This window comes from Triturus cristatus, chromosome 4_1 (assembly GCF_964204655.1).
Source record: "Triturus cristatus chromosome 4_1, aTriCri1.1, whole genome shotgun sequence".
Classification (NCBI taxonomy): Eukaryota; Metazoa; Chordata; class Amphibia; order Caudata; family Salamandridae; genus Triturus; species Triturus cristatus.
This window is the reverse complement of record NC_140585.1, coordinates 462,263,189-462,290,623: the sequence shown is the minus strand read 5'-3', so window position 1 is coordinate 462,290,623 and position 27,435 is coordinate 462,263,189. Positions and strand designations below refer to the sequence as shown.

The following is a 27,435-nucleotide window of genomic DNA, read 5'->3' as shown; positions in this document are numbered from 1 at the left end:
GCGGGCTTCGATCGAAGTCCAAGTGGACACCCATACTAACGAGCGGGAACTCAATAGACACTTTTCATAAACTAGTTCTGACTGACCTCAACAAATTTGAAGACAAGAGGGACAAAGGGAAATCGAGATACACGGACAATCTGTCCAAAGGGGAACGAATGGCCCTTAAAGAACTTGCAAACAACAAAGATGTTATAATCAGAGAAGCGGACAAAGGAGGCAACGTAGTGATAATGAACAAGCAGGATTACAATGCAGAAATACTTTCACAACTTAATGATACATCATGCTACGAAACAATACATCACAATCCAATAGGCCCACTCTCACAAACGATTAATCACAAACTTACTGAGTGGTATAATGACAGTCTGCTGACCCTGGAAGAAATGAATTATCTCAAAGTGTTTAAACCCAACTACCCGTGCATTTACACACTTCCAAAAGTACACAAACATTGCACTTTCCCTCCGGGTAGACCAATAGTAGCAGGAATTGGGGGTCCCACTGAAAGACTGGCTGAATATGTAGACATGTTTCTGTCACCACTGGTGAAAAACCTTCCCTCATATATAAGGGATACGAAGCATATATTGAACATTCTGTCAGATTTAAGATGGGAGGAAGGCATGATCCTGGTGTCAATGGACGTAGTGTCTCTATACACCAGCATTGAACTAGAACTGGGAATAAAATCCATAGAGAATATTCTGTTTAAAAGAGCTGCTTCACAATGGAAACACACAGAGATGCTGATCGACATGATACGCATGATTCTCTATAACAATGTATTTCTATTCAACTCTCAATGGTACATACAGAAGAAGGGAGTGGCGATGGGATCCAAATTTTCCCCCAGTTTCGCAAATCTGTTCATGGGGAAATTGGAAGAGGACTGGATATGGGGACCAGGAGGAGGCAGATTCCATGACTCTATTCTATACTGGGGGCGCTACATCGATGACTGTCTAATGATTTGGACAGGTAGCCCTGAAAAACTCACGGATTTCTGTATATATCTCAATTCAAACACTTCACATATGAAATTCACACAGGAATCAAGTAGCATGAGTATCAAATTTTTGGACATTGAAATATTCATTAAAAATAGTCAACTGCACACCAGATTACATAGGAAAGACACGGCATGCAATGCGATCTTACACGCAAAAAGTGCACATCCTCCACACCAAATAAATGCCATCCCACTAGGCGAATACACAAGAGCTAGACGGAACTGTAGTATTGATACAGATTTCCGATATTGCCTACGGGACATGGAAAAAAGATTCATCAAAAGGGGATACAACACATCTGTGATCCAGAAAGCAGGTAACAAAATCAGGACCACAGAGAGAATAAAAACGATCACAGAAAAGGAGAAAAGACCCGCAGATACATCAATCAGGTTGATCACCAATTATGACGATCACAGTAGGGCCCTATCTAAAAGCCTACGGAAACACTGGCACATCCTTACAAACGACCCTTCTCTAACCGAGATCATTAACAAGAAACCACAGATCACTTATCGAAGGGGTAAAACTCTACGCGCACGCCTTAGTCCGAGCTATACACACAACGTTCTCCCAGACACATGGCTCAGCGTAAGATCCAAAGGTTTTTACAAATGTGGATGTTGTGGCAATTGTAGATGGGCGGATGACAAGAAAAGAACGTTTCAAGGTCCAAATAAAGAATATGAGATCAGGACAAACATTAATTGCAACACCAAATTTGTAGTGTATATACTAGAATGCACATGTGGAGGTAAATATGTAGGCAGCACTATAAGATGTTTGAAAGAAAGGATTGCAGAACACGTAAGAGCCTTAAAACATAAAGATTCAAGATACCCCATGGCATTACACATTTGGGAGTGTCCAACACAAGGCCAGACAAAGAAGTTCAAATTCTATGGTATAGATCACTGCAAATTGAACCCTAGAGGAGGTAACAGGGAGCTCAATCTAAGGAGATTAGAAGCCTTTTGGATCATGCGCTTGAGGACATATGAACTAGGTTTCAACAGCGACAATGAGATGCACTATTTCCTAGGAGACTGAAATCGTTTGACTCTGGGGCTTGATCATGTACATGTGTTCGTCTCGACAAAATATATACACGGTAGTGACCACCAGTGAATCACAAACCGGGGTAAATGAGGAAAGTAACAACATATACTAATATCAACACTACACTACCTCTGTTTGGATATAAATGTCATGTTGATTTCTAATACTTGTATGAGTTTATACCGAGAACGACACTAGACGGCTAGTATTGTGCCATGCAGCGGTTACGCAAGGTAATCTCATACATTGAGAACTATTGTGGTCACTTTCTTCTCCTAGTTGCACCATGATGTGTTTGCCCTTGGTATATTAAGTGTTTCTTTTAATTCTATTAATGTGTTGCTATAATTTGTTCCGCTTCTCCATTGCAAATCATTGAATGAAGGCAATATTGTTCTTCTACCGTTTATTGCAGCTATTGATTTTCTGTCTTATTTCTGTTCATGAATTGTCTTTTACTTTTCATTTATTTCGCGCTGCTTGATAATGTCAGAGAGATACACAAACTCAATCTAACGCATGCGCACCACTAAACGCATTCACACACACACGTTCTAGTGTTTGACTCGGCGCCCCGTTATAAACACTTCCGGGTATGCGCACTGACGGAAACGCTAATACACGCGGAGAACACCAGCACATACGGATAGACGCACTCGTCTACGGGTAAGAACCACTACAGAGCAGAGATTCCTTTGTATTGTTAGCCCCTTGCTTTATTTCGGAGCGTGCGAGTGACTAATTGATATCACTCTTCACAGAACCTGATTATCGCAATTGGAACACTACCATTAGTCACAGATATGGTTGGATGGTAACTAATACGGACAACGTTTATACGCACAGGTTGCGTTTGGAGATATATGACCCCCTGGGTCGGAATTATCACCAGGTGTAAGGTAAGCCTGGATTCGATGTTCTCACTTTACCGCGTATGATTTAATCAGTGTATCCTAGGATATTACAGTGTATGTTCATGGCCAATTAGTCACTAAGAAATGGATCGTGATAGTATACGAATTGTTGCTTTTTACAGGTCATACTCATTGGCCATACCACGATAAGGTAAGAGGATTTCGATATCCTCTTGCATGCTTATTACGTTTGTTTCTCCCTGAGTGGGGCTATGAATAAGTTTCGCCACATACACTTGGTTCACCCGGCTCAATTTAGTTTTCAATCATGGAGTTTAAATACACGAGACTCGCACTCGCAACACTTTGAAAGGATAGATGACACATCCGTTCACGCGGCACCTACTGTGAAGGGGTCTTCATAGTATTTCACGCACTAAGGACGTTGCGCACCTATTGATTTTCATATCTCTCTTTATATTTCAAGAATTATCAAAATTATAGTATAATTCTCCATATGGTTTTGGGTCTTCACCCTGAACACTTGGACACCTTTCTCTAATTCCATGTATTGTCATTCTGTCGGTTTTCCCACCACCTAAGTGAAAACTTGAATTAGATCATTATATTTCAGTATATTCAGAGATCTGTCTGTGATATATACCCTGTATATGTTTTCTTACCAGCCCTGAAGAAGTCGGGGGGTGTGTGTACCCCATGACGAAACACGTGTTACCATAAAAACGGAAACTGAATTTACCTGTTCGTCCTGCGATCCCTCATTATCCAAGAAATTATATTGCATGAATAGTGTTTGATACATATGGGTAACATACCTAAATACTGTGAAATTGACGTGTGCACAGTCTTGTTTTACGTGTGTATAGTGGGCTCAGGCCCACTTTTAGAGGGTTTAGGGGTTGTTTTTCCCTCTTCTGTTGCACCGTGTCTGACTCATTTGCAGCTTGAGATAAGTACGTTTATAAGAGAGCGCTCATAATTAACCTGGCAGTGTAAAATAATACCCCCCTTGTTTGCTAATTATCCTTTGTATACATATTGTGGGGCAGATTTACTAGTTTCTCACAGAGTGCAGTGCAGCAGCCACAAACGCTGTGCTGCGTGAGAAGAAGAGAGCAGGAGAGCGCTTTATTTACAGAAATATGGCCCTCTCCTCTCCTCTCAATAGCTCTGGTGCAGAAATATGAAGCTGTGTGCAAGGGTGTCTCCCTGAGTGTAGTATAGGTTTTGCACTGGAAGGGAACCCTTCCAGTACAAATACCATACTTAGACTACCTTTAAACCTTTTCCCACTTTGTATGTGTGCTGTGCAGCGCGGTGCTAACACTTAGTAAATATACCCCTATGTGTTATGCAAATGACTGATTGCACACAGTTTCGTTTTATGTTATTTATTGTTCAGTCATGGTTTGACTGAATAGACAATTTGGTTACGTAGTAGCTATATACAGAGTGGTTGCTCAAGTATGACATATACAGAACGGGTATAGAGTGCAGTTTCAAGCTAAAGCCCAGCTACTATTGTTAATTGTTAGGGCTCCAGAAACACTGACACCATGCAGTAAGCTGAAAATTGTCGGCAAGTAAGCTCTGCTTTTATTGTACAGGTCAATCTGATGGTGCCCTGCCCCTCCCCCCGCTACCCCCACTCTCATATCCCCCCCAGGCATGGTTTCCAACACAATTAGCATCAAGGTGTGGCAAAGAGCTATCATCATATCTTGTAGCCAAGGAGTGCTCAGAGAGACTCACCAGGGTGCCATTGCAAACCACCTCTTCCTTATAGGTCCCTTCTCCCTTACACATCTAAACATTCAATACAAAACACCTGTTTTACTACATGAAATGAAATGAAAAATGAAATGAAATCCAATTTATAAAGCGCTACTAAGCCCAATGGGCGTCAAGGCGCCTAACCCAAAAATACTAGTTGAAACAGATGGACGTGCTTACGGGTAGGCCTTAGTAAAACACCACGTTTTGAGCGCTTTTTTAAAGAGGGCTAATAAAGGTTGGGCCTTAATCTCCGAGGGAAGGGCATTCCATAAGCGAGGGGCCACATTGGAAAAAGCCCTGCTACCCCATCTGACTTTCTTGAAGCGGGGGACTACAAGAAGATTAATCTCAGTGGAGCGGAGACACCTGCCATGGATATAACAGGTTAGTAATGAACCTAAGGCATCCGAGGAGCACAGCAAAAAGGGCTTTCTACACCAAGCACAGAAGTTTGAACGAGATCCTGTGCTGGATTGGAAGCCAATGCAAACTTTTCCTAGCCAAAGTAGCCGAAGAGGTGTTAGGTGCAGCTAGAACAAATCTTGCTGCCGCATTCTGCACAACCTGAAGGCGATAGATTAGACCCTTGTTAATATCTGAATACAGTGCATTACAGTAGTCCAACCTTGAACCCACTAGCGCAACCACTGTCTGCTAACGGGCCTGGGGGGAAAGATAATGAACAATTCTCCTAAGGATCTTAATGACCCCCCAGCAAGTGGCCACCGTTCTATTAACCTGGAGAGTCATGGTCAATGAGGTGTCAAATATAACGCAGAGGTTCCTAGCAGAGTGGGACGGAATAGGGCAGGTTCCCAAAGATGGGGGCCACCACTCACTGGACCAGATATCCTGATTATTACCAAAAATCAAGACCTCTGTTTTATCGCCGTTCAACTTTAGGGAGTTTTGGATCATACTATTCGGAAAATTTGCACGTAATTTGCAATAGTTAAAATAGCCTTTACATTTTCTTTTCACATTCCCATTTTTACTAATTCTGGTTTATTGTTCTTTATAGTGCTCAGACAATTGGAATGTATCTTCAGGGCACGAATAACAAACGTTGACATCTCTTGCATGTAGCTTATACACCAACATGCACATTGCAAATAATATTACATGCATTTATAATATGAATTTAAAGATTTTCCTGAGAATTATGGCTGCCAAAGAGGTTGTGACAGCCATTTCAATGATGAAGTAACATAATTACATATTGTATCTTCTAATTAATCCAAGATCTGAGGACAATTCCCTTCTTTCGAGATTCAGGGAGGGGCAGCGCGGGTGTTCAGCGATGCTTGTTAGGGCTAAGTATTTAGCTCATTCATTGTTCAGGAGTCTGTGAGCGTTCCTTTATTCCTGGATCTTCTGCATGGACACATTGGTAAGGCATCCCCTGGGACACGCTTGGCATCTCACCTCGAAGAAGCTGCCCATATGCCCTGAGCCTCATCAAATAGTGAAAACAGATCAAGATTCGCGCTGATCACAGACACTATAGGAGAAGGAATATCTATCCCCTGCCATTGTTCTTGGGTACCAGGTCAGTAACAGCCTTTTATGAGGATGGTTTTTGGGTTGTCGGCAGCTCATCACCCTCACTTTATAGGACCACAAGGTCAAACAACCAGTCTTTTTAGTTCTCAATCATTCTATGCACTTTTCGATGGGAGGGGTATTGACGTCATAAACCAACTGATAAAATCAGAATTAATATGGGGAAATGAAATATGATCCATTAAACGCAGCGTTTCTTTCAGGTGACCTTGAAATTAGAGTCTGCAAATGGAATCAGCAACAGGGCACAGTGCAAAAATATGCTCTGATTTGCAGGTACGTTTGAACCCCAGAAAGACCCCCTCAGCCTCCCATCTTTTCAAAGTCGGAAATTAAGTGCTTTAATTGGGTAGTAGTACCACCTAATATTTGTAGTGCTTAGATACACAGAAGCGTGTTATGTTATCATCATCATTTACTTGATAACAGGTTCACACATTGAGCTTTGAGTAATGCTGATGCTCTTCTGAGGGTCTTGGAGGTCTCGCAAGGAAGAGTTTTCTGCATAACACATACGCACGCCTCACTTCGTGGAACATAGAAGGGATTAACAGGAATCTCAGGGATGCAGACTGGAATGAGTATATTGAACAGAGCGATATCTGCTTGTTACAAGAGACCTGGGCCTTAGAAACACCACACAGAGTTAGATACAAGACATTTAGTGTGGATGCAATCCCTTCTACGAGGGGTAGGCCATCAGGGGGTCTAGTTATATGGATAAGAGTAACCCTTGAAATAAGAAGAACTCCATTGAGTATACCATCCCAAGACATGGTTGGTGTAAAAATTCATAATCAGGACGGAAGGGTACTATACCTATTTAATGTCTATAACAGACCGAGCCCTGCTATAAAAGAGTCACCTGCTATAGAACATCTGGACTCTGTTCTAAATTCCTTAGAGACAGAGGCAATGGTAATAGTGGGTGGGGACCTAAATTGTAATTTAGAACCCGTGATGGGTTTTTGCAATTTATTTGAGGATGAAGATACAGTTAATAAGATTCCCGTGCTAGAAAGTAATAGCACAGTACCATGCACCGTGGCAGTAGCACAAATAATGAAAATTTTAGCTGGGCATGGGCTTAGAGCCTATAACGGATGATTACCATCAGATAAACCGAAAGCATATACTTTCTGTAGAGGCAACTCCCGTAGTTACATAGACTATATAATGGTATCGCTGGAACTCTGGCATTATGCAATTGATTTAAAAATAGACCCAAGAATTGAGAGTGACCATCGCCCACTTGTACTGACGTTATCTAGCCAGTTATTTGCCTTTACCCCCCAGTGTATTGAGGATAGGAACCCCTCTTTAAATGACCTTCTAGTAAGCAATAGTAGCCGATCATTGAAGTGGCCTTATATTTTAGGGAATAGCGAGTCCTTGACAAACATCTATAACACATTTGCAGATACTTTTGCACCCTACATAGACCAACCAATAGAGAAGGATTGCCTGTTAGAATTACATAAAGAACTTTTGGCAGCGTTGTTGCCAAATGTGACAAATATACTTAGGAAAGAGAAAAGAGGAAGCAAAGGTCAAATTGAGGTAGTAAATCCATGGTACGATAAGGCATATCGTGATGCCGAGGCCAGATTAATAATGGCAATAAAAATAGTAATATAATCAGTATAAGGGAGGCTAGGACTAAATATAAGAAAACGCTTGATAATGCGAAGAAAACATGGGGCGATGGATTTTGGTCAGACTTACTCAATGCAGCTCAGGCAAAGAACCAGCAAGGTTTTTGGAGCCTTGTAGCCAAAGGGAACAAGACGGGAAGGGATGTCAAAGATATATATTTAGATGCAAACACTTGGGTGGATCACTTTACTAGTTTGTATGCTGCTAGGGATAGTAGGCAATCCATACATATAGATGAGTTAGCACCTAATGCAAAGGATATTACTTTAGTTTTTAGCTTGGATGAAACAAAAATGGCAATTAGGGCAGTTAAACCAGGGAAAGCTCCCGGACCTGATAGAATTCCGGGTGATCTACTGAAGCATGATATGTGTCTGGGGACCATATATAAATTCCCTATGTAATGCAATAGCCTTGGGAGCCCCCATCCCCGATACTTGGAAGGGGGCTGAAATGATTACAATTTTTAAAAAAGGTAATCGTTATGACCCGGCAAACTATCGTCCAATCAGTCTATTAGACATTCTACAGAAAATGTATGCTAGGCATATTTTAAACAGACTAAACATCTGGATTGAGGACAACAATGTGCTTACAAAACTCCAGGCTAGTTTTAGAACAAAACTCTGCACAACGGATCCAGTTTTCAGATTTACATGTCTTTGTTGGAAATATGTAAAAATAAGAAAGGGCCACCTTTACATTGCTTTTGTGGATTTAAAGGCAGCGTTTGACCTTATTCCACGGGACTTATTATGGTACTCGTTGAGATGCCAAGGGGTACCTTGTGACCTACTAAAGCAAATAATAAGATTGCACGTAGAGAACTACGCAAAAGTAAGATGGGGTTCGAGAGGAGAATTATCTGAGGCAATCCCTATAAAAAGAGGTGTACACCAGGGATGTGTGCTGGCACCAACCCTATTCTCTCTGTATGTTAATGACATCCCGAACTTTTTGAATGATTGCCAGAATGATGCACCCAAATTGGGAGGGGATTTGGTGCCAGCACTTCTATTTGCTGACGACACCATTCTAATATCGCAAACACCAAAAGGACTACAACACCTAATAGACTCCTTCCACACTTATTGTATGAAGAAAGGCCTTGAAATAAACATTGGTAAAACGAAATATATGTCCATAAACCTCCATAAAGCTTTAAAAAAAAACATTGTATTAAATAGCCAAAGGTTGGTGTACGTGCAGAGTTTCAACTATTTGGTCATATATTTGGATTCAAAGCTATCCTGGAAGTCGCAAATGGAAAAGACCAGGATAGTCTTACTCCAAAATTGTCTGCCCATAATGAAAAATTATAGGAGTAGTTTCTCCAAAGCAGTCTCCTCAGCCTTGGAGATGTTCAAATACAAAGCTCAGGCAGCCGCACTTTATGGGGCCTAAATATGGGGTCCTTATTGCAAAAAGAACTTTGAAATAGGGGAAAATAAATTTTATAGAATGCTTTTAAGTCTCCCTGCGCGAGCTCCATTAATTCCGATTACACTGGATTTGGATGTCAAACGTACTGACCATCACGCACTATTAAGACCAGGCGCGCAACACCCATTGGACTCAAAGGGCTTCAGCCCCCCCCCGTCGTGTGTGGCAGCCCGGGATGAGACACCTTCCCGGGCAAAAAAGAAGCCGCACCCGAGCACTTCACAGGTCTTTAAAAGACCATTTGCATGTTAATGAGGCCTTGCTGTTGTTTCACCCCTTCTAAGAGCCCCTGCAGCTCCACTCTGCCTATTGCTTAAAGTTCAGCCCCCCCGAAATTTTTGCTCAGCCCCCCCCCGAAATTTGGCTCTAGTTGCGCCTCTGATTAAGACCCATATTATTTTGGGTCAGAATTTGGTCCACTCCAGAATTGTTACACTACAAGGTTGGTTTAGAGGAGATTTTGAAGTTGGACCAGCATAGGAGTATTCCGTGGCTTAGACACGTTTCCTTGTGGTTCAGAAAACTGGGCCTATCTCATTTCTGGGATGACCCAACCGTGCTGTCTGTAGCCTCAAAGAAACTACTAAAAACAACCTTTTGGGCCTGCATCCAAAATAGCGTGTTATATGGTCTTCCCAACGGATCCCTAGCAACTAGGTTCCTTTTGTTTAAGGACGTAGCACATTTTGAGCCCTTTCTTGATGAGGTGCGCCCACAATTAGCGAAAAGTTTATATATGAAGTTTACATATGGTGTACTATACATAAATGCAATTACGTCACGTTGGGCTATTAACAACGCTGGAACAGGAACGATCTGTGCTCCTTATGCCCAAACAAGGTTAAAGAAACCGATTTGCATGTATTATTTTTTTGTCCCATATATGTCAAGCCTAGAAAGAAATGGATCAAACCAATCTGCATAAACATGGGAATTAGGTCTTGCAGAGAAGCTGAAAGAATTTTGAAAACTGATACATCACAACCAATTGTTTTCAGTGTCAGCACATTTTTACTTGCTGTAAGCTTCCTAAGGGCCAAATCAGGGTTGAAGTTGTGGTGAATACGATTAAGTATTTCCAGGGCAACAATAAATGAATTCGGAATGATGATGTAGACACAATAGGTAAAAGGGAGTTTTGCCCTTGGGAAATGTTAGGAAGAAATTATTATCATAAATTGTCTATTTAATGTTTTAAGGATAAGAAGCACAAACAAATAACAAAAATAACTAGTTTTATATTAGTGTTAATATTATTTATATTTTAATACCCATTTTAAACATATTATGTTTTTAATGTAATGGTGACAGGTCATATACAACACCCTTCATTTACGCGTTTTCTATTTATTAACATTGTAATAGTATTGCTGCACTTTTGCATATGGAATTTGTACGTGTTTATATGCATCTTTTATGGTTTAAAAAAACCGAAATAAAGATTTTTGATTGATTAATTGCATAACGCAAATGCATCTTTATCAGGAACATGTAGCCGCGCTCAGAACTTGAGGAGGTTTAAAATCTTAAATAAATAGTTAACTCTGCGCACTTCCTCCTGTCAGTATGAAAAGGCCGTCATTTGGAGTGTTTGAGACCTAATAAATTCCGAAATTGGCATAAACTACAAAGGAGCCTCCCTTTCTTTCTGTGGCCTACATAAGCGGCTCTCGTTTCCAGCTACAGTAACATCTCTGCAAAGGGAAAGCTTATACTTTTCAAAAGCACCAGGTGCAATTTGCATTTCCCTGCCTTGGGCGGCATTGCGTGACGTCATTTACCCTCGTCTATGTTTTGTTTCCTTTACTTTCTCATGCCACCCATTATGTTTCTAACACCTTTGAGGGCCGTGTGCAGGATTAAACTAGGCCCCTGCGTAGTTTGCCAGACTTACATGGAAGGATGTTCGTGTAGCGATTTTTGCATCGATTGGTGGGAAGGTCTGCAGCAAAGTGAGGTATGTCGAGCCCAATCAGCTTTAGCTCCTGCCGGGGAGAGAGAAAACGAACCACGTCACCATTAACTACATGCAAACTGAGTACCGACTGAAGGAGAAAGTCACCCAGGTTAATTACAACGAATCCAGAGAGTAAATGCCCCACTTCAGATCACAATACAAGGTCATTATTAACTAAGCTAGACACCTCTGCCACCATTGTGTTGATTTTTAAATGAGACAAACAGCACCATTATGTCGTAGCCTGTCACAAGTGCAGGAGTTGACAATTAAGTTCCAGTGTCGACCGCCGGAAACCACCTGCTCAAATTAAGCACTGGTAAGCTATGAGAAGCAGAGGCAGGAGAAGGCAGAACTTCAGGGGCAGAACAGGGGGGGAACAACCTTTACAACGCAACTTTTACAACGCACTACCTTTACAACGCATTTTTTACAACGCATAATCCATTACAACGCATGACATTACAACGCATGACACTACAACGCATTTTTAAAAACTACCTTTACAACGCATTCCATTACAACGCATACTACCATTACAACGCATACCATTACAACGCATAATATTACACTACACTATCCAACACTTACCCTACTGTTGCACCCCCTGGAGTTAGAATAGTAATTTTTACCCCTATACTATCCAACACTTACCCTACTGTTGCACCCCCTGGAGTTAGAATAGTAATTTTTACCCCTATACTATCCAACACTTACCCTACTGTTGCACCCCCTGGAGTTAGAATAGTAATTTTTACCCCTATACTATCCAACACTTACCTTACTGTTGCACCCCCTGGAGTTAGAATAGTAATTTTTACCCCTATACTATCCAACACTTACCCTACTGTTGCACCCCCTGGAGTTAGAATAGTAATTTTTACCCCTATACTATCCAACACTTACCCTACTGTTGCACCCCCTGGAGTTAGAATAGTAATTTTTACCCCTATACTATCCAACACTTACCCTACTGTTGCACCCCCTGGAGTTAGAATAGTAATTTTTACCCCTATACTATCCAACACTTACCTTACTGTTGCACCCCCTGGAGTTAGAATAGTAATTTTTACCCCTATACTATCCAACACTTACCCTACTGTTGCACCCCCTGGAGTTAGAATAGTAATTTGTACCCCTATACTATCCAACACTTACCCTACTGTTGCACCCCCTGGAGTTAGAATAGTAATTTTTACCCCTATACTATCCAACACTTACCCTACTGTTGCACCCCCTGGAGTTAGAATAGTAATTTTTACCCCTATACTATCCAACACTTACCCTACTGTTGCACCCCCTGGAGTTAGAATAGTAATTTTTACCCCTATACTATCCAACACTTACCCCACTGTTGCACCCCCTGGAGTTAGAATAGTAATTTTTACCCCTATACTATCCAACACTTACCCTACTGTTGCACCCCCTGGAGTTAGAAAAGTAACTTTTACCCCTATACTATCTAATACTTACCTTAAATGTAATTTAATATTATGCGTTGTAATGGTATGCGTTGTAAAGGTAGTATGCGTTGTAATGGAAATGCGTTGTAAAGGTATTTTTTTAAAATGCGTTGTAGTGTCATGCGTTGTAATGTCATGCGTTGTAATGGATTATGCGTTGTAAAAAATGCGTTGTAAGTGCATGCGTTGTAAAAGTGTGCGTTGTAACGTCATACATCCGAACAGGGAGCCATATTCTGAGCACACAAGAGGGTCAAAGAAAGCACTAGCGACAGAGGGGAGAGAACAGTGCAGAGCAGAGACCAAACTGAATTAGAGGCTGTGCAGGTAACACAAAACGAACGAAGGGGACAATGTGAAGCGAGCAGTGATTAATTTGAGCGGGTGGGGTCCACTGGCACTCCTTCTTGGGGCCCGGCACTTCCTCATCATACATTTCCTGAGAGGAAGAGAGGGAAAACACATAAAGGAGGGACGAAGGAGAAATAGAAACACGGAATAACAGTCAAAAAGGGAATAAGCAAGAACCTGCAGGAGTGACATTAAGGCATAGGGAGTGCATGGGAGTGGATTAAATTACATTCGCAGATTTACATAGCACGACTTATCACCCATGAGGGTATCTAGGCGCTGTCAATGGGCACAGGGAGGTTACGTGATTTGCCCAGAATCACAGGTTGCCGAGTCGACGCGGAGCCTCGAACCTGGATCCCCAGCTCCCGAGTCGGCAGCTCTGTCTGCTGCAAACAGGCATACAGCGGACTCCAGACTATGCAGCCTTGGCACTTGGCGTGCCAGTACAGCCAGAGGCCTCTGAGCAGAGCTGTGGGCACTGGCACTTATTATGCAATCTAAGCACTGGGAGGAAGGACCAGGGAGGGAATCGCAAGAAAAAGCAGGGCCAGTAAAATGAACGCAATGGGTATCGGGGAGAGCGTTATGTAATGAACTTGGATAAGAGACTCTAACACAGCGAGTAACAATTGGGTAAAGATCAGGAACAGAGCATGAATAGAGAATGACTGTTCAGAAAACCAACCTCTCTCTCTCTCTCCTGTTCTTCTGTTTGCTTCACCAACTTACCTCAAACTGGAGAGAAAACTTGTAATCCGAATCCTTGGCCATATCCTTGAGGTAAGCTTCAAAGTCATCCAACTGGACCGGACTTTCACCGAAAGGTAAAAGGAAAGAGATTCAGTTCCAGCACCATGCACACCATCACACACTGAAAGGGGCTCTATATCATAATATCATCTAAAGAGAACCCCGCATGACATTTACTGTAGACATGAACATTTAAAGGGGGACAGTTGAGTACCATCTTTAGCGTGTCTGCAGTGAATACGCCCCCTGCTGGTAAATATTGTCAGCCTTGCGTGCACATGTTTTATTGACTGGGTGCCATTTTCACAAAGTGTAAAATTAGAGCGGAAGTATAAGTAATGGCATTATTATTAATAGGCAACATTATACCAGAATTAACTTCTTGGGTGAAGTTGCACACCCATAGTTCTGGACCATAACAGTTGTGCTGGCTCGGTGCAGAGCCTAGCCTGGTTTTATGTGTTTTCCTGTTAATGCGCAGAGTCGGAAGGGGTGAGCACCAGTGGCCTCACCGTGCTTCTGATTGGTGCTGTCTGAAATTCATGCATTAACTCGAAGAGATTCGGAGTTATTGGTATAAACCTTCGACCTGCAAACGCAATGAAGCCGCGCTCTGCGCTGAGCCAGTGCGCCTGCTCGTGACATGGCCCTAAGTAGCTCCACACACATACAAGGATTTCACAAGATTGAGTCAGACCTGTGCGCGCTAGCATCTAGAATACAGTAATGTTTGCAATGCATGACAGCATCGTTAGAATGCATATGCCTTTCTTTTGTTTTAGCATGTGCAGCCTTCCCAGAACCTGGTATGTACATGCACGGATCACGAATGACTAGAAACATGCAGAAAGAATGTGTGCTCTGCGGTTTCTGGTCATGTAGGAAGCCCATTGCTTACTCCACATAGAAACCCCCTGAGTATCAGACAGGGCTCAACACATCTTTGCAAGAACAACTCAGAAATGACCTTCTCCGAAACCTGCTGCCCACATCTTAATGAACTCCTGAACACCCTGTGACCATGAATCCTATACAGCCATATTCTACTGGTTACACCACTGTAGTCCAGCTGCCAGCTAAACACTTAGACAATTGCGCCTGCAGCCTGCATGTGGAACTATCCCTGCCTCCACTCCTAATCTGCCTCTCTGTTGCACAAATGCTGCATCTTTTTATGTACCATTCTTTCCTTAAGCTATTGTATCTCGAATCAGTTTTTAAGTTTTGCCTGCGCAGCGCTTACACTGTGATTGTGAAATCTATTGTATTTAATATATCTTGAAAGGGACTCTTATCACTTCCCATAGCCGAAGTACTATGTTCATCCGCTTTCGTGTTTAACTTTTTTTATGCAAGCCCGCTGCTTGTCAGCTGCATGTTTTTCTCTCTCCTTCTCCCCCGCCCTTCCCTCGCTTTACCTCTTGCGGGGCAGCTGGACTTGTGAATTCTGTGTGAGGATGCACCCTCTTTCAAACATACTGGTATATCACCTTCGGAGAAGGGTTCACCTTAACCTGGCAGTGGCGACAAAAAAGCCAATGCGTTGCACAGGATGGCCGGAAGTTGGAGGAAAAGGGCGTGTTTAATAAATCCGACCATGAAAAATCGTTGTGTGGCATCTTTGCATGTGCGTATATTGTGAAGGGTTAGAGTCTCTTTACGTGCGGTGCATGCTCTTTAGTGTGCTGGCGGTATCTGTATGTTTGTCTGGTTTTGTGGCTGTTCATGTGCGTGATTTTCAGTGTGACTGTACGCACGCATGTGTGTGGATTTCTGTGTTTGTTAGAGTGTTCCTGTTAGTATGGGAGTACTTGACGTGTGTGTATATATGTGCATGTGAGTGCATGCGTTTAGGTGCTGCAGGGTTTATTCCATCCTGTGTTGCTACTTATTAAGCTTCTGTCCATGTACATTTCTTAATTAGTGCAGTAGTGCAAGTCTGTTTTTGTGTGCCCATCTGTGCATTTTATAACAAACAGCAGACAACAGAAAAATGAGATGTTACAGTTTGGGATGTGCAAATATAATGCCCCTGATGATTTCGAGGTGTCATTTTCGATCAAACGTAACTCTTTTTAGTTGTGTTCAGGTGTATATGTTTTTTGACTCCATGTTTCAAATAAATTAGTGTTTGTTTATCGCCCTGTGTATATGAAAGCGTTGTTTTAGTCAGAAAGAGGAGGGGATGGCCGATTGTTCCAGTGATTTTAACCATCTGCACCTCTAAGTGACCTGCCAAATTCTCCTTTTCCTTTTAGACACACCTGGGAATTCTATACATGCCTCAATCTTTAATGACGCACCTTCTTCAAAGGAACCGCTCTTTGATCCGGAGGGCATTAAATAAGCTCAAACCAGGGGACAACTTTGCCGCCCTTAATGGGAAATTCATCCGGTCCCAAAAAGTTTACTAGCCGAGAATTTGGAGGGCCTTAAAAAGAGTGAAGGCCATATTTAATAATAATAACGAAGGGGCAAATGCCACGCGCTTGCCCCTTCAGCAACAAAAGCTCTACCGAGAGAGCTGCTCCCGAGAAACCAACTAACCATAAAACAACAACAACAAAGATCCAAGAGGACTTTGGCTTCCACTCGGTACCTCCAGGGCGGGTCACCTGCCAGCGGACCTCCAGGGCTGGGTAAAGCTCTCGCTGGAGCTCGGTGTTTCCTGCTTCGTAGCAGTGCCCTGTCGCAATATCCAGTCGACCTATTGTAAATGTTTTTTCGAGAGCCTACTGAAAGCCACAGGAATACACTTGATTCTTTGACCTCGGGTATATTCGTTTCCTTTGTTGTTATTTTTGTATAAACTCTAAAACTGTCTGCCTTATTATTGTTGTACAAACTGTACAGATTTTGGCCTTTCTTCTTTCATATGGTCATGTAGTCTCAAGTTTCCAAAAGCCCTTAGGTTACAACAGGGTCCTTTTGATTACATTTGTAACCAGTGAGGTGAAATCTTCACAAGGGATACCTTTCAGTGCTTCGCATCAGTGCAACGCTTTGTGTTGCACTGATTTCCCACTAGTGTTAGATTAAACTCGTGTGCATTTTGTGTCTACAGCCAATTTATACATGCTTTGCGCAGGCGCAACAAGATCATAACTTTCGAATCCATCATGCGCCTTATGTCTTAGGACAAGGACGTTCCTAGGAGGGCCTTTAAATTATAATGCACGACTGCTCACCAAGCTAAAAAAATATTACAAAAAATATTATTAATCACATAGGTAAAAACGAATGCATTAACCAATGCTTGTTATGCAAAGCGCTCTAAAATCCTATTGGAACATGTTTATGCTATAAGAATGTTCATATAAATATGACCTGGTATCTAAGATTATGACAGTGGGGAGATGTGACCTGGGTTCTAATTCTGGTTTCCTCACTTAACAACGGTGTATCGCCAGGGACAAATGAAGCCACATCCCTGTGTCTCGTTTCCATTGTCTGCAAAAAGAGACTTGAAAGTGTGCTCGGTAAGAGTCTGGAAATCTACAGTGATAAATGCCCGGCAACATCAGAACAAGCCTTATACTGCTCACCATTTATAATCTCTTTTTCTGGAAATTATCAAGACAGGATAAAAGGACATAAAAGCAAGTGGCAAGAGTGATGTTCTGCACTAGCACACAATGAGATTGAAACATACATTTTAGGTACAACTAAAAATAGCAGGTGTGAGACATCTACCATTTATTCATTACTTGCTGAGCTTATGATGGAATGGAAAAGCAATTTGCCAATCAGCTCGACCTCAGTGATAGGGCATTCACATCAATTAAATGTCAGGGAACGCTCGCCTCCGCAGAAAGGGAAGAGCGTGCATGGAACAACTCTGAGCAGAAGTGGTACAGACAAAATCAGAGCCTAGGCCAGATACAGGAAAGAGGAGTTTCCTGTGGAGCAAAAAGAGATCATGAATGATTTGAGGGGAAGCAGAATAATGGGCCGGCCCGATGGTCCTACATGTGGGTCTCTCGAAACAAATTCAGCTGTTCTTCACAATCAACAATCGAGATATCGGAAGTTAGCTTGATCCAAAGTATCTCTGCAAACAAATTATGCTCATCTTCAAAATAAAGATATTGGAAGTTAGCTTGCTCCAAAATATTACCTTTCATTTCAGAGAATATGCCATGCTCTGTGGCAATACATAGTACTGATCACAAACATCTACCACACATCCTTTACTTTAGCTGTATGAAGAGGTTTGCCGAAAGGATGCACCTCTTTTCTAATGAAACAGTTCCTCAAGATATAAACGTTGAACTGTCTCTGTCAGGGCACCCCGGGAGTTGAGCGTGTGCCCAATTCTATTCCACCACTAGATGAAGCTGCTGGATGCACACTGATACACAGACAAATCCCCAAAACCTTAAATTGTCATTTATTAAACAATTGACCATCTAAAGTCCTGTCCAACTATCATTGAGGACGGATGTCGGAAATCAATCTGAAAAATGTCCTGAGAAACACATTGTCTTAGGTTTTCCTACAAACTCTAGGCTGAACAGCAAACCTAGGGGGCATTTATCTAGGGCTGGGGATAGATTTTTCGCCGCTATAGCGCTCGTTTTCGGGCGAAAAGCGGCGATAATTCTATCGCATTATAAACAAGGACACGCTAGCGCGTGTATTCCAGATTTATCTCCCGTTTCTATCACCACTCGCTACGCATCGATAATGAGATGCAAAGTAGGCGTGGCTGACAGAAACAACATGGGGAAATATCGCGAAGGCAGCTTCGCGATATTAGCAAGGAGGGGTAGCGATGATAATAATCACGCTACCTCTGGCCTAATGCAGGAATTTAACATCTGCTAAATTCCGGTGTTAGGCATACCTAACATGGGAGGTGCATTATGGGGTTAAGGCCACAGGGCCTTATCACCAAGATCATCCCCGTTTTGGGATGGACATCGCTGTTATTTAGGCGATGTTTGGCCATTTGCCCCGCTATCGCTGGAATATGTATCGCCATAGTGCTGAGCGTTGGTAATGCAGCGCTAGCTTGGCGAGATATTCCAGCGATAGCCGGCGATAAAGAAAAGTGCGCTAAGCACGCTCAGCAATCATTATCGCCAGCCCTAGATAATATGCCCCTTGGCCTTTTATACCTTCATAAATGGCAACACTTGCCCTTCAGCATCCTATACAAATGCCCTTGCCTTCACACTCAAATCAATCTGTGATTTCCATCAACATGCTTAAAACATTAAACCACCATGTAGTCTCAATATAATATCCACATGGTCCAGAGAGGCAGCCCATCCAGTGCAGCCAAGGATTTCAGCACCTGTGTCCAAGTGGTTCTGCCATTCAGAGTCTACTCTAGAAAAACACTACTTCACGTCTAAATTTACCCTGCTTCATCCAAAGACATCACCACAGCTCTCCCTAGCAGCAGAGATTTAGTGCCCAATAACAAGTGAAACTTGAATATCGTTCCAGTAAATCCAATTTATGGACAAAACACATTTACAAATCTCAAGAGTTTACCACATCCAGGTGCAGTAAAATCTCCAGATGCCAAAAGAAGTGGGAAATCATGTTCTGTAAGTAGCCTGGTAATTGGGAAAACATGCGGAGAGTGGTGGTTAACACCCGCCCGTTATCATGCAATTCATGATCATCCTATTAGAGCACCACTTACTCATGCCCGGTTCCACCGGAGGGCTGTGTCCTCTTCTGAATGACAAGTCTTTGAAACAAAGGACTTCCCCTAAAGGATCCTATGTGACTAGCAAAAACTGTCCACATATGTAGAGAAACACAGCCAAACAGCGTGAAGACAAATATGTGGCGCAGCCAACCTCCAACAAAAGCAAGACAGCAATTGCAAATCAATGAAATGGCTAAAATTGTATGCTTTTAACCAAGATGTCTTTGGAGGATTTGTCAATTTATTGTAGCACAAGACTGTAAAATGCTTGTTATATCTCTTCTGCTGTTGGAGATTGACTATGGGAATTCTTTTCTGAATGGTCTTCCCAAAGTACATCTCGTCCTCCTAGAAGCAGTATTACACATAGTTGCTCACTTCATAATGAGAAATAAAAAAAAATGTGAACACTTTTCCTGTGTGCTTTTAACACATTATGGTATTATACACGTGTCTCGCACAACTCAACGCCTTGGTATTTAGCTTCAGAACTAAATGTATAAGGTGGGGTCAGACCCTTATGTAGTACTGAAACTCTTCTTTCTGAACCCCACACTTTAAAAAAGGGTTGTACAATTGCACAGCCATTTTCTGGCACTGCCGCACTAGTACTGAACTCTCCCTTCTAGTCTTAACACCACTACCTTGCTAGCTACCTTCAACAATGAGCTCAGATTTCTTCTCTTCCAAATACACTTCCGTGCTAGTGTTCAATAAATCAATTTCTCAAAAACTGACTTTGTCCTTACTCACCATTCCATCTTATCCTCCCCTGTTGATTCCTCGCTCTCTGATTGTCACAACTACTATCTTCCTCGCCTTGTCCTTCAGAAGCTCCTTCTATTATCCATCCCACCTGGATTCCCTTTCGAGTAATCATGAAACTCATTATGTCTAATGATGATCAGGTATTTTTACTTCTCCTATCATGTTTCGATTTCCCTTCTGATAATTAACAGGTAGCTGTGTATATTCTGTTTTCTTTTTACTACCACTGTGATTGACTGCTTAATCTGAATGAATGAATGAAAAATGTATTGCACAATTACTTAAAACCATTTACAATATTTCTTACATTTATAATTAAATAAAAAACCTGAATACAAATGCAAACTAAGTACGATCATAAAATTGTTTAAAAAAATGCTTTTTTGTTTTTAAAAAGAGGAGTTATTTTAGCAGCAATTAAGAAATGAGAGTCCGATTCAGTGTCTTGAAGCCATTGGGCAGCGGAAGTGTAGAACAGTAGTGACATCTAAATCGGCCACCGTGTAGCTAAGCACCACTGGGTACAGGGTGTCTGAGTGCCTTGTGTCGTGTAAGAATTTGATGTTAGAGTTGGAAGGCTAGTCTATTTCCTGTTTATTTACTTTGCTACCGTAAGAGCTCTTCAGATGACAGCTGAGCCTTCTTTGTCGGAGAGCCAAACAGGCAACTCAGCCATATATTTACCAAATTTAGCCAAATCTGTTGGTGCAGTGCAGGCGAACAGAGCTGTTACCGCTTCTTTGCATGTCCGAACACCTTTAGATAGATATGTAGTTGGGGTGTGGCTTGCCGGGGACGATGGTGGACGCGTGAGCGAAGAGCTCCGCACCAGCTGTCCAATTATCCTGTTGCTCGAGCTGATAGGGGCCGTACTGAAACACCTTGCTGCTTCCACAACACCTGGGGAAGCAGTAGGGAGTCACGGAGCTGATTGTGGAGGTTGCCGGCGTCTAGACCTGAGAGCGTCACTTCCCAGTGTGGCCTTGAAAGGCGGAGGCTGCGTTGCTGGATGGCTGGGACGGCCCTGCCACTACGCGACGCCCTGGCTGGAGACCTGTGTGCAGGCTGTGCTGACGGACGACCCCCGAGACTTCTACCAAGCACGCTGCAGGGGCGCCCTGCCTGGTGGTGATCGGAGGTGCGGGAGCGTGCATGACAATAGGGTGAGTGCCAGCAGAGGAGATCAGGGTGCGGGGGCCCCGTTGCCCAGAGGGGAGGTTCGAGTGGGTAACGGCACCGATGGGAGATGCCGGACGTCCGCCTAAAGCTGAAGCAGCGGCCCTGTGGTTACAGAAGACGGTTGCGGCGGAGCGTGGCCCTGGGCTCTGGGGAGTGGTGTGCCCCTGGGGACTGCCCCTGAAAGTGCGCAATGAGACCTGGCCGCCATCTTGGGATCTGGCCTTGAGTCCTGGGCTGAGCCTGCTTGTCTCACTGGCAGTGGTGTAGGCCCTATAAACAATCGGCCAGAATTCAGCCTCTTGCCTTTGTGAGAGACTGGTAGGAAGTGCCTGCTGGCTTCACCTCCGAAGCATCTAATATTGGAAAATGATCTGATTTGGACTGGTTTTTGCGAAATTCACCAGTGAGGCGCACTGCCTCTTCAGCTCGATACCACTGTCTGTCGCACGGGCTGTTGGTTGGTGGGGCCCCTTATGGTATAAATGACTGTTGGCGCTACTGGCAGATCTTGGAGGTAGGCCCCTGATGCTTAAGAGCATATACTGGGTGGGCCCCAAATACTGGTGACCCCCCGGCTACCACCACGAGGGGAGCGGAGGATAGAGGCGCTCTGAGGTGCGACCGCACACATCCACATAGGGATCGGAGATTTCCCTGCCGCGGGTTACGCTCCCATCATGGGCAAGCCCAGGAATAAAACTACCGGGGCGGCGCAGGATCCTGAAGACAGCGCCACCGAGCACTCGCAGCCGAGCCAGGGAGACCCCATCCAGCAACAGTTGAAACAAATCCTTGATGCCATTACTGATACCAAGGCCACCCTCCACCAGGATATAAGTACAGTGGCGGTAGGCCTGGGACTCCTATACGTAGAACATAAGAAGCTATCAGACATGGTCAGGCACACTGAGACCAATCTGGCGGAAATTCTACCAGCGCAGAAAGCGACTGACCAGCAGTTGGGTGCCGTCACAGACGGAGTCAGTGTCCTAGAACGCAGGGCCAAAGATGCAGAAGGCCGCAATTGGCAGAATAACGTTAGAATGGTTGGATTACTGGAGGGAGCCAAAGGGGGTGATATGGTGTCCTATCTAGAGCACTGGTTCAAATCAGTGGTGGCCTCCGAGGGGCTGTCCTCCTTTTACAAACTGGAACGAGGTCATAGAGTTCCTGCTAGACCCTTAGCTCCGGGAAGACCTCCGAGACCAGTAGTGGACCGCTTGCTTCATTTCTGAGACGGGGATATACTGCTGCAGAGAGCAAGGGCAGAGGGTCCCTTCCTGGTGGACAATAGTAAAGTCACTCTGTTTCCGGATTATACCCTGAAGGGTCAGAGGAAGCGAGCTTCCTATCTGGAGGTCAAGAAAGCACTAAGAGATGAAGGGCTTCAGTACTCTCTAATGTTCCCGACCCGGCTGCGCATTGCACTCGAGAACACCACTCACTATTTTGATTCTCCTACGGAAGCATGGGACTGGCTAGAAGGCTACAAAGATGAACTGACGAATGCTGCGAACCCTGAGGGGACAAGATCGAAGAACAGGACTCCCGGAGCACGTGGGCCACGATGATCACGGAGGAGAGCCCAGGTGAAGCCCAGCACAACACAGGCTATGAAGGAGAGGGCAGTGGCACTACAAGCTGTGGTGTCCCTGTCACAGAGTCGGAGTCCACCTCCAACGGACGATGACGCAGGGTCTGCTAAAGAATCAGCAGACAATGACTCAGACACATCCAATGTTAGCAGTATGAAACTCCCGGTGGTAACACCCCAAAGTGTAGATGATATCGTATGAGAATGTTATTAGATCCTGATGACTGCCTCCCTTTACATCTCATTACTGTCATGCTATGTATATGATCCCTGAGCTAGCTTTGCTTCATTGCAGCTGGTTCCCTTTGAGCTGGGAGCACGTCCCTAGTCAGCTGCGTCCGCTACTGCCCCCGAATTAGTCGGAGGTTCTCTTTTGTTTTAGTTTGCCACAGTTTGGATGGGAGCTCGTTCAATGGTTACTGTCCTTGGGAGGGGGAGTTGGGGTTTTGGGGTTGTTTTGTGGGGGTCCGGGCGTGGCACTGTTAGAACTTAATATGACTGTTGGGTGCAGATTTCACCATGGGATCGTTGTTGGATTTAAAATGCATATCATGGAATGTCAGGGGCCTGCATACAATGGACCACCGCTATAAGGTACACGCTTATCTAGTGCGCTGGGGGATTCAAATAGCCTTCCTCTAAGAAACTCACATCACGGGCCAAGAGGGCCTTGCTTTGCAGCGTAGATGGAGAAGCCAGGTTTTTCACACTGCTTATTCTGCCTTTGCGCGTGTAGTTAATTGCTAATTTGGAGCGGGGTCCGTTTCCTGCTTGTGCAGCAGGTCGGTAGATATGTGATGGTGATAGGCAGGCTTAATGGCAGGGATGTTGCGATTCGATGCGATGGGGAGCATATATGCGCCTAATATTGATCAATCGGCCTTGTTCGCTCAACTATCTGGGAAACTGGCGCCTTACTTGACTGGCGCTGTAATCATAGGTGGGGATTTTAATTCAGTCACTGATGTCCTACTAGATAGATCTCATCCACCCCTCTCTACCGCACCAACGCATAAGATTGCTAGGGCCAGGAGGGACTGGCAGGCACACTGGGGACAGGTGGACACGTGGAGGGCGCATCACCCGACTGAACGAGCCTATTCCTTTTTCTCAGCACTCCACAAACTCCATGTTCGACTGGATGCTATACTCTGTTCCCTAGAGCTGCACACTACAATCACGCATAGCGAGTATCTCACCAGGACACTTTCAGATCATAACCCACTACTGGTTAGGGTTCAGTGGTCTCAGATGCGCCCTGCAATCACAAATTGGCCTTTAAACCCGGAGCTTTTAGAAGATTTAGTCTTTCGGGAGGCAGTGGGAACTGGGGTAACTCAGTATTTCCTCAAAAATGCAGGCACGGCATCGTCAATCGCTGGGGAATGGGATGCTTTTAACGTGGTGGTGAGGTGTCTGTGTATTTCCAATGTGGTCGGGGTCAGAAAAACTTTGCTCCAAGACATAGATCCTGCTGACCAGCGCTTACGGGACCAGGAACGTGCTCGACCTGGGCAGCCTCTTAGACACAGGGAATTGCTGGAGGCACAGGAAGCCGTGGCTGTGGGAGTCGAGAGACTGCGCTGTTTCGACTATAAGAAACATATAATACGTGCTCATACCGAGCGTGACAAATGTGGCGCATTGCTGGCTTGGTTGGCCAATCCAGAAAGGCGGGGGACGTAATTATATAGCCCAACGGGAGCACTTTGTCGCACGCAACAGGGAATTAATGAACAGTTCCACGCCTATTACACAGAGCTTTATCAGAGCAAGGTGGCATTGAACGGGGATGCTCTCTGGGAGTTTCTAGTGGCGGCTGATCTTCCAGAGCTTGATAGCTCAGAGGCTGAACAATTAGGCCAAGACATCACGCTAGGAGAAGTGAGAGGAGCGATTAAACATATGGCACTTAGGAAGACCCCCGGAGCAGATGGGTTACTGGTTGAGTTTTATCTAATTTATATTGTTCTGTTAGCACCCAAATTAGTGACCCTCGATAACGAGGCAAAGAAGACGAAGCATCTTCCAGTCACTACCCGTGAAGCGATAATCCCATTACTGAAACCAGGGAAATCGCCCTCTGATAGAACTGCGCGTCGACCACTGTCCATGCTTCCTACCGATATAAGGTTCAGAGTCGGAGATTGGCGGCCCGCTTGCTCCCTCATATGGCCCAGTTGGTCCACGAAGACCAAGCGGGATTCATCCCGAAGCGGAATACGGCTGTTAATGTCCGACGGCTACTCCACATTTTGGAAGCTAATACATACTCGAAGTCACCCACCGCCATTTTTTCAGTTGACATCGAAAAAGCTTTTGCTAGCTTAGAATGGCCTTACTTATTTCAGGTTATGTGCACATTTGGTCTAGGGAGGACTTTGTGAGCTGGACGTCATTGTTATATAGATTCTCCATGGCACGCGTTAAGACGGGGGTTGATCTCAGACGCATGTGCGGTGAGCCGGGGGACACAACAGGGATGCCCCCTATCCCCACTGTTATTTGCTTTGGCTATTGAGCCCTTAGCGGCCCAAGCCAGGACAAGGCATTGATATGAGGGTCTGGATGTACATGGTAGTATTCAATACATCACGCTCTATGCTGATGACCTTCTCATGTTTTTGGAAGACACAGGAACTGCCCTCCTCGGGGCGAAACGTTTGCTTTGAGATCTCGAGCTGGTGGCGGACCTTAAGGTTTAATTGGGCGAAGTTGTGCCTGCTTCCTGCTGGCCCGTTGGGGGAGGGTCCTCTGATTACTAATGGTGTGCACTGGGAATATAATCGTTTAACATACCTGGGACCTGTATTTATCATACACAGACAGATTTGCTGGAGGGCAATGTGGGTAGAGCTATCTGGGGATTTCAGGGCAGCATGGAGTTTTGGAGGACGTTGCCACTGTCTGTGGCGGACCGTGTGGCCCTGCTTAAGATGGTGGCACTACCTAGGCTCCTGTATCATTTTAGAGCCCTTCCCATCTGGCTTCCAGCGACGATTTTTAAGCGACTTCAAACAATGGTCACGGGCTTTCTTTGGCTTACTGGCAGACGGCACGTGGCCCTGAAGACACTACTGTGCCCGAGAGGGGAGGAAGGTCTGGCGGTACCGGACTTTGAGTCCTATTATCTGGCGGCCCAATTGCAATGGCTTACCCAAGCGGTGGCTTTGGAATTCTGGGGAGTGGGCGAGAGGGAAGGTGGGCGGGTGTCTAGACAAATATTGTCCTGCATTATCTTACAACAACCGGTGTGACTCAAAACACTCCCCACAGAAGTTAAAACATTTCGATTATGCTGGAACAGAAGGCAGAAAAGGGCGCAGATTGCACACCCCTATGCCCCTGAGATCCCTATAACCATGTGCATGATACTGCCACATGGGGGCACTTGGTCGGCGCTCAACCAGTGGAGCGACCTGGGCCTGACAGCGTTAGGAGATCTGTATGACGATAATGCCCTTTTACTGTTCAAGACTGCGGGATCGACACGATCTACCTCGTGTGGGATTATCTGCTTAATTCGTCCCTAATAGCAGCCATTCAAAAGCACTGGGGGGAGGGGCTTTCTGAACTACAGACCTCCATGGTATGCCAATAAGTAGTGCTGGCAGCGGGAACCATCAAGGCAGTTACGTGTTTACATCGGCGGATGACACACAAGAGACTCACTCCACTGGTGGAGCTGAAGCAGAAGTGGGAGGAGGACTTAGGCGGAGAGATCCCTGAGAAGGTGTGGGCTGAGTTGATCGAACGACCATGGAAATGCACTAGAAATGCTCGATTCCAGCTGGTTCAATTTTTCATCTTGTATAGGGCCAACCTGACTCCAGCTAAGACTAACAAATATTTTAACGTGACCACAGCGCTCTGCCCGAGATGCAGCATGGAAGGGGCAGATTTCCATCACATGCTCTGGGATTGCCCCAAGCTGACGACTTATTGGGGAGAAGTGTTGTAGCTGGTCTGTGATGTCACAGAGAGGAATGTTGAACTAGCCCCAGGTCCCTGCTTACTCCACTGGTTTCCTCATACCTCCAGAACCAAGATCACTAGCAATTTTTTAGATTTGGGCCGTCTGTTAGCCAAGCAAGAGATTTCTGCACACTGGAAATCTAAGCGGGGTCTGAGTTTCCAGAGGTGGAGGGCAGTCTTTTTAAGATGGGTGGAGTGCGAGGGTGCTATTAGGCTACAGGTGGATAGCCACGCCCATAGCGAAAAAGCCTCAAAAGCTGCGAGGGCTTGGAAAGCGCTAACGCTATTGTTGAAGACGTCAGAGACAGACTCAGATGTGGACTCCGCCACTAGCGATCTGAA

The 27,435-nt window shown here is 44.5% G+C and overlaps 1 protein-coding gene across 6 annotated transcripts in view; it reads right to left on the bottom strand.

Moving 5' to 3' along the window:
* PTPRO (protein tyrosine phosphatase receptor type O) overlaps positions 1–27,435 on the bottom strand; it is a 922,864-nt gene that overhangs the window by 84,924 nt on the left and 810,505 nt on the right. For all 6 annotated transcript variants that reach the window (XM_085652640.1, XM_085652641.1, XM_085652636.1 and 3 more), the window contains 2 exons: positions 13,892–13,973; positions 11,283–11,373 (listed from right to left, as the gene is read on the bottom strand). In XM_085652640.1, coding sequence (XP_085508766.1) covers positions 11,283–11,373; positions 13,892–13,973 — 173 coding nt within the window. The remainder of the gene's footprint in view (positions 1–11,282; positions 11,374–13,891; positions 13,974–27,435) is intronic.